The sequence below is a fragment of the Gekko japonicus genome, unplaced genomic scaffold (genome assembly GCF_001447785.1).
Source record: "Gekko japonicus isolate JY-2015 unplaced genomic scaffold, Gekko_japonicus_V1.1 scaffold747, whole genome shotgun sequence".
Taxonomy (NCBI): domain Eukaryota; kingdom Metazoa; phylum Chordata; class Lepidosauria; order Squamata; family Gekkonidae; genus Gekko; species Gekko japonicus.
In genome coordinates, this window is record NW_015160231.1 from 289364 (window position 1) to 296908 (window position 7545).

Below are 7545 nucleotides of genomic sequence, written 5' to 3' on the forward strand. Positions count from 1 at the left end.
AGCTCAAATAAACCTGAGTTTTGCTGAAATCACTCTCTGACTATTTTGTTAAGAGCTGGACTTAACAGAAGCAATACACTTGAATGCCACTGCTGCATGCCCTGCTTATTTTGGGGGCATCTGGTTGACAACCATGTGAAACGGGACGCTGGACTGGATGGACCACTGATCCGATTCAGCAGGGCTCTTCTTGTTTTCTCTTATCTCTCTGCCCTTCTGGTTTAATGTCCCCTCTTTGCTTTTATTAGGTAAAGGTTTCCCTTGCTCGAAAGCCAGTCGAATCTGACTCTAGGGTTGCAGTGCTCATCTCCGTTTCCAAGCCGAAGAGCCAGCGCTGTCCAAAGATGTTTCCGTGGTCATGTGGCCAGCATGACTAGACACCGAGGCATACAGAACGCTGTTACCTTCCCACCGAAGTGGTACCTATTTATCTACTTGCAATTTCTTGCTTTCGAACTGCTAGTTTGGCAGGAGCTGGGACCAGAGACGGGAGCTCACTCCCTCATGTGGCACTCGGGTCTTGAACTGCTGACCCACCGACCTTCTGGTCTGCAGTTCAGCATCTTAACCACTTGAGCCACCGCAGCCCCTTGCTTTTATTACTTTCCCCTTAAAACGGGAATTGCTCTTACTTATATCGCTTTCTAAACTTACAATGCTGGAAAAAGGCACTATCTTGATCTTAAAATTAACCAAGGTTAATATTTTTTGAGGTTTACAGACAGGGTTGTCAGTAAATGACATTTAGGCTCCAAGCTCAGATTTACCATATGACCACATAATATACTAGCCACTGAACCACAAAGCCTGTCATATTTGCTGTAATAATGCAGATGTCTTTATTCAGTGCACATTTCTGACTACCAGCTACTATGGCACACAACCGAGTATGTTTATCCAAAGATTGAAAGAGATGCTCAGTTATCCAATGGTTTGGTTTATGTCCTGCTTGCAGGATGCCAGAACTGTTTTGCCTGCATAAAATGTGTTGCAGGGAAAAGACAACTACATGCATGATTACATGGTGCTTTCCCTGAGCTGCCACCCTCCACTCATCACAGCAGGAAACACCACCACCTTCAACTCAAAAGGCACATTTCTAAAAAAGAAAAAAAAGTATATTGGCAATTTGTGTTGAGACTTACTCCTACGGTGATGTCTGTGGCTGCATCCACAGGGCAACCATTCTCTCTGTAGCTTTCAGTGCCATTCAATGCCATTGCAGAGGTATTTGCAGTGGCAACGGAGCATCCACACAACCTTTTCCCTGCACTTTCCTTGTCTCATCCCCACAGCTGTCATTGCTCACCACCACCACTAGAAGGCTTTGGGGGGCTTTATTACATATATCTGTAATGAAAAGGCCTAGAGACTTACTTTTGACAAAAATGAAACCTGGGGATTCAGAGGAGCTAGTAGATATGAATCATTATAATGTTATTATGCCAGTTTGGTGTAGTGGTTAGAAGCATGGACTCTAATCTGGGAGAACTGGGTTTGATTCCCCACTCTTCCACATGCAGCTGGTGGTGTGACCTTGGGTCAGTCTTTCAGAGTTGTTCTGGAAGAGCAGTTCTCGAAAGAGCTCTCTCAGATCCACCTACCTTACAGGCAGTGTTCCTTCTAAGCTGAGTTAGTGTGAGCTAGCTCACATTTTTTTAGCTTCCAGCTCACACATTTTTTCGTCAGCTCAGGAAGGATGGCTCCAGAGCAAACTAATTTATGCAGTAGCAAAATCGCTCACTCAAAACTTTAATGCCAGTCGCTCCCAAAGTAGAAATTTTGCTCCCAAGACTCCATAGCTTAGAGGGAGCATTGCTTGCAGGGTGTCTCTTGTGGGGAGGGGAAGCGAAAGGAGATTGTAAACTGCTCTGAGACGCCTTCGGGTAATCTCCTCCTTCTCTTCTTCATCAATGTATCAGTTGCCATTTTAAAAAAAGCCATCTGGGGTTGGGGGTTAATGGAAGGGAGAGCTGAAGCAGACACAAAACTGCTCAAAATGGCATTTGAGTCAGACACCGAACAGCATCTCTGAGCCTGAGGCAATCTGGTGAGAGGGCTCAATTTGTGTGTGAAGTGAGGAGTTTGACCACGGTAAGCTCTGCTGGCTTCACAGAGAAGTCCTTGGCATCCCTAGAGACAGTGTTGAGGGTACTAATCATCTGCATGATGTGAAAACACTTCCAGAAGCAGGGGTCAGTTACGGTTTTCTACAGTGTGCCTAAGTTAAATAAATGTTTATATCTGCAAAAACTGTTAATGAGTACACAGGCAATGAGAAAGCACAAGCCAATTTAGATTTGAAGAGCCAGGCTCTCTAGAATCAGGGCCTGTGACAATTGTGACCAAGCATCATAGCCTTTGTGCTACAGTAGAGTCAGTTTGGTGTAGTGGTTAGGAGCAAGGACTCTAATCTGGGAGAACTGGGTTTGATTCCCCACTCCTCCACATGCAGCTACTGGTGTGACTTTGGGTCAGTCACAAGTTATTTTTCAGAGCTGTTCTCTCAAGGTCAGTTCTCGAGAGAGCTCTCTCAGCCCCACCTGCATCCCAGGTGCCTGTTGTGGGGATGGGAATGGAAAGGAGACTGTAAACTGCTCTGAGACTCCTTCGGATAGTGAAGTGTGGGGTATAAATCCAACCACTCTTCTTTGCTCTCTGCTGTGCTTGAGAGCCATCACTGTAGATGGCTAGATGGCTCTATTTCAGCTACCTGCTCAGCAGGGGTCAGGGAAACATGAGGTCTGTTCCTCCTGGCATTATCTTTGAACTGAAATGGCGGCACACAGCAATAGTATTTCTCACATTCTTCTGTGTTCAGCGATTGAACCAAAAACAGCATTGAGACACACAATTATTATTTTATCATTAAATTTATATCCCGCCCAGTGAGCTAGCTCACATTTTTTTAGCCTCCGACTCACAGATTTTTGTCTTAGCTCAGGAAGGATGGCTCCAGAGCAAACTAATTTATGCAGTAGCCAAATCGCTTGCTCACAACTTTAATGCCAGTTGCTCACAAAGTAGAATTTTTGCTCATGAGACTCCACAGCTTAGAGGGAACATTGATCCCGCCCTCCCTGCCATGGCGGGCTCAGGTCGGCTAACAAACATATATATAAATGTATACATTAAAACTCCAAAAATATGCTAAAAACAAAGTTAAGATTATAATATAAAACCTTAACTACTCAACACATACCTATAATGAGAGATGGTGACTGTTACGTATTAAGTCGATAAAGCATTGATTTAGCTTGAGCACGGTTCCATTAGGACTTAGCATTACATGGATTGATAAATAGGCCAATCAGAGAAGCCTTTGACTTCGGCGGGAACCAATTTCATTGGTTCCAAGCTCCGTATTCTGATTGGTTGTTATCTGTTTGTGGGGTGTGGTTTTGCCCATTCAAATCATATAAGTCAGCCTTGTTCTATTTATTTTTGTCTAGTGTTGTTATGAGCTGAATAAAATGAAATCACTTGGTTAAGAGCTGCCTCGATCTCAGTTCATAATAGTGACATTCTGTAGCATTTCAATGGCTGCCTATTCCCTAGTCCAGGCTCCTGCCAGGCTGTTAGTCGTCCAGTTGGTGGTGACGTTGATGTTAGGGCCAGGGCCATGATGTTAAGGCGGCACCCTACTTGAAAGCCTGGTGGAAGAGCTCTGTTTTACAGGCCCTGCAGAAGGTCCCACAGGACCCTGATGTCATCCAAGAGCTCATTCCACCAGTGAGGGGCTGCCACAGAAAAGGCCCTGGCCCTCATTATGGCCAGCCCGGCCTCTTTAGGGCCCAGGAGAACCAGGCGATTTTGGAATCCTGATCTTAGTGCTCTCTGGGGCACATGTGGAGAAAGGCGGTCCCTTGGGTAAGTAGGTCCCCAACCATAAAGGGCTTTAAAGGTAGGAGCCAGCACCTTAAACCGAATCCGGTATGCTATAGGCAGCCAGTGCAGTGCTTTTAGGGTGGGTTGGATGTGTTCCCGCACAGGAAGACACAACAACAGCCTCGCCGCTGCATTCTGCACCAGCTTCAAGATTTGGGACAAGGGCAGCCCCATGTAGAGAGCATTGCAGTAATCCAATCTCGAGGTGACCATTGTGTGGATCACTGTTGCCAGGTCATAGTGTTCAAGGAAGGGAACTGCCTAATCAGCCATAGGTGGTAAAAGGCAAACTTCGCAGTGGCTGGTTCCTAGGCCTCCATCATTAAGGAGGTGTCCAGGAGCACTCCCAAACTCCTAACCTCCAGCGCTGGCACCAACGGTGCCCCATCGAAGGTCGGGAGAGGGATCCCTAACCTTGGGCCGTTCCGACTCAGGCACAGGACCTCCATCTTCATTGGATTCAATTTCAGTCGACTCAGTCTAAGCCAACCAGCCACAGCTTTCAACACCAGGTCCAGATCTCCAGGACTAGAGTCTGACTGGCTGTCCAACAACAGATAGAGCTGGCCTGGGTGTCATCAGCATATTGGTGACAACCCAGTCCATACCTCTGGGCAGTCTGAACAAGGGGCTGCATACAGATGTTAAACAGCATTGGGGAGAGCACCGCTCCTTGGGGCACTCTGCAATTTAGCGGGTGCCTTCCGGATAGCTGTTCCCCAACTGCCACCCTTTGTCCCCGACCCTGAAGGAAGTTCATCATCCCCTTCCTGAAGAGTCCTCCTTCGGAGTCCTGCAGGCCCTGGCCAGATCACTTTCCATTTTTTCGCCCACTCCAGTACCCCCCGAGCCAGGAGCCAGTGTTGGTGTGCACTGCATTAAGTGATGATTCAAATTTACTGCACAGTTCTCCATTCCTTGTTTCCTGACACACCCAGGTTGACGCTGAAAATCCTAATTGAGCCATACACACAACAGCTCGCTAGCAACTTGTTGCAGCTGGCATGTAAAACTTCTCACTGAGATGGGTTCTGCAGTCTGAATTGATAATCCCTGGTTTACACATGCAAGAGGATGTAGTGGTAGAATGCTGAGGTGGTAGAATGGATGATACTGATTTGAATGACTGCTGGTGGATCCCAGCTAGCCTTTGAAAGCTGGTTTGCATTTTTTAAAACAACTGTTTGTGGGGAGTTTTTATCACTGACAGACATTTCAGAATGTGATCCTCCACCTGCAACCTGAAGTTGTATAATTTCCGTCTAGCTCCCGATCTGTGCCACTCATTACATCATTTTTCTTCTTCATGTATGAAGCTGGTGTTAGATTAACACACACACCCCGTTCTGACTATTTCTACATACAGCCAGTTTGGTGTAGTGGTTAAGTGTCTCTAATCTGGGAGAACCGGGTTTGATTCCCCACTCCTCCACTTGCAGCTGCTGGATGACCTTGGGCAAGCCATAGTTCTGTCAGAGCTGTTCTTGAAAGAGCAGTTCTCGAATGCGCTCCCTCAGTCCCACCTACCTGACAGGGTGTCTGTTGTGAGGCGGGGAAAGGAAAGGAGTTTGTAAGCTGTTCTGAGACTCCGAGTGAAGGGCGGGATATAAATCCAATCTCCTCCTCCTCCTCCTCCTCCTCCTCCTCCTCTTCTTCTTCTTCTTCATCAACTGTTTGCTTCCAACAAGACCTCTGGTCCTGGAGTCTTGTATTTTTTTTTATGTAGTCTTTGTTCTAATAGCTACTCTCATTAACTGTTCTAGACTTTTCAATGGTTTGAATCATGTCTATCTTGTTCAAATCTCTGGCTGTTTACAATAGGGTGCCCGCAAATCTGAAATCTGCCCCACCCCCACCCAAAGAGTCAGTGGTATTGACGTGAAATTTCACTGCCTCTTTTGTTGGTCTTAAAGGTGCCACTGGACTTGTACTTGGTTCTGCTACCTCTTTCACAATTCGTGTATTTGTCACAGTAGCACGTTTTACTGTTGGATCAGAGAGGGTGTCGTTTCCTACCTGCTACAGAAGCGTGCAAGACTACTAACAATGAACGAGACTGAATTTCTGGACTATGAGAACATGTCCCTGCCATCTGATTCTTATCCTTATGACGACACGCTTGTACCTAACTGGTGCCAAATGGACGACCTCTACAGCTTTAGCACTATGTTCACCAGCATCCTGTACTCTCTGATTTTTCTTCTCAGTCTGCTAGGAAATAGCCTTGTCTTGTGGATCCTAGTGAAATACGAAAACCTCACGTCCTTAACAAATCTCTTCATTGTTAATCTTTGCATCACTGACTTGGCTTTCTCTTGCACGCTGCCCTTCTGGATTGCCTACTATTACTATGGATGGATTCTTGGTGATTTTCTCTGCAAGGTTGTCAGTGCCACCTTCTCTGTCAGCTACTACGGCGGTGTTATCTTCCTCACCATAATGACAATCTTCCGATACCTGTCCGTGGTAGACCCCTTATCGACTTTGAGATCGCAAACAAAAAAACGCAGCGTTCTGGTGAGCTTGGCCATTTGGTCCATCAGTGTGTTGGTCACGGTCCCTGAAATCATTTTTACACAGGTAGTGACTAACAAAGGCAAACTGCAGTGTGAGTACATAAATACCACTTGGAAGTTTGTAGAGCTGTGTCAGCAATTTGTTTTTTTTCTGTGTTCATTTTCTACTATTGCCATTTGTTACATCCGGATGATTAAGATCCTGCTAGGATCAAGGTCTCAAAAGAGGTACAGGACTGTGAGACTCATATTTGCCATAGTGCTTGTCTTTTTCCTGAGCTGGGCACCTTACAATGTGCTTGGCTTCCTGGATTTTTTGTCATACATGCTTATCATAAAACTTAGCTGTGACTCCACCAAGCAAGTTGTCTTCGCTTTTGACATCAGCCGCAAAATTGCCTTCTGCCACTGTTGTCTCAACCCAGTGCTCTATGTCTTTGTGGGGGTGAAGTTCAGAAGGCACCTGAAACTCTTGTGCAAGAAGTACTGTTCTTACCACAGCAGGATCGAACCCTCCAGCCCAAGGGCTCATTCTTTTCACACAGGTCCATACGAGGATGGATCCATGTACTGAAGGTAATGCTGCTGAATGGATTAAGCCATCTGAATTGCACCAGTGACCTTCAAAAACTCTTTAATTTTCAACATTTCACTGCAAAGAACATAACATGACTTTAACTTGAGATAGAAGACAGACATTGATAATCTGTTTTGCTTGGAGCCCATCTATTTAATTTGTGAAGAAGACATTTTCAGGCTAGAGGGTCAGGGTTTATCACCCGTTCTTTACTCCTAAAAATTTCAGATGCTTGCAGAACTTTGTGTGAAAGGGCAGGGGTATCCTGTTTTAAAGCAGAGTAATGGAATTTGGGCAGGGTTTTTTGTTTTAAACTAATCACATTGCTTATAGCTATATTCTCTGAAATGTTTTAGTGATCGACAGTAGAATCCTAAACAGAGATATACCCTTCTAAACCCATTGACTTCAGTGTACTTCGAAAGATAAAACTCTGCTTAGGATTGCACTGTTAAGGATCAAGGGGTTGATGTACAAAATTTTGTGATACCTATCTCAGATGTTGTCTGTGCCATGCGAACACTTATAAGTTTGTCCCAACAAAACTAGACACACTGACTATGA

General features: G+C 45.4%; 1 protein-coding gene across 1 annotated transcript; it reads left to right on the top strand.

Moving 5' to 3' along the window:
* Positions 1–5934: 5934 nt before the first annotated feature.
* On the top strand, positions 5935–7040 carry XCR1 (chemokine (C motif) receptor 1). The gene has a single exon (XM_015412220.1). The coding sequence runs from the start codon at positions 5935–5937 to the stop codon at positions 6976–6978; it is 1044 nt and encodes a 347-aa protein (XP_015267706.1). The 3' UTR covers positions 6979–7040.
* Positions 7041–7545: the final 505 nt, after the last annotated feature.

Coding starts and splice junctions, on each gene's coding strand:
- XCR1 (XM_015412220.1), top strand. CDS start 5,935: ATGAACGAGACTGAATTTCTGGACTATGAGAACATGTCCCTGCCATCT.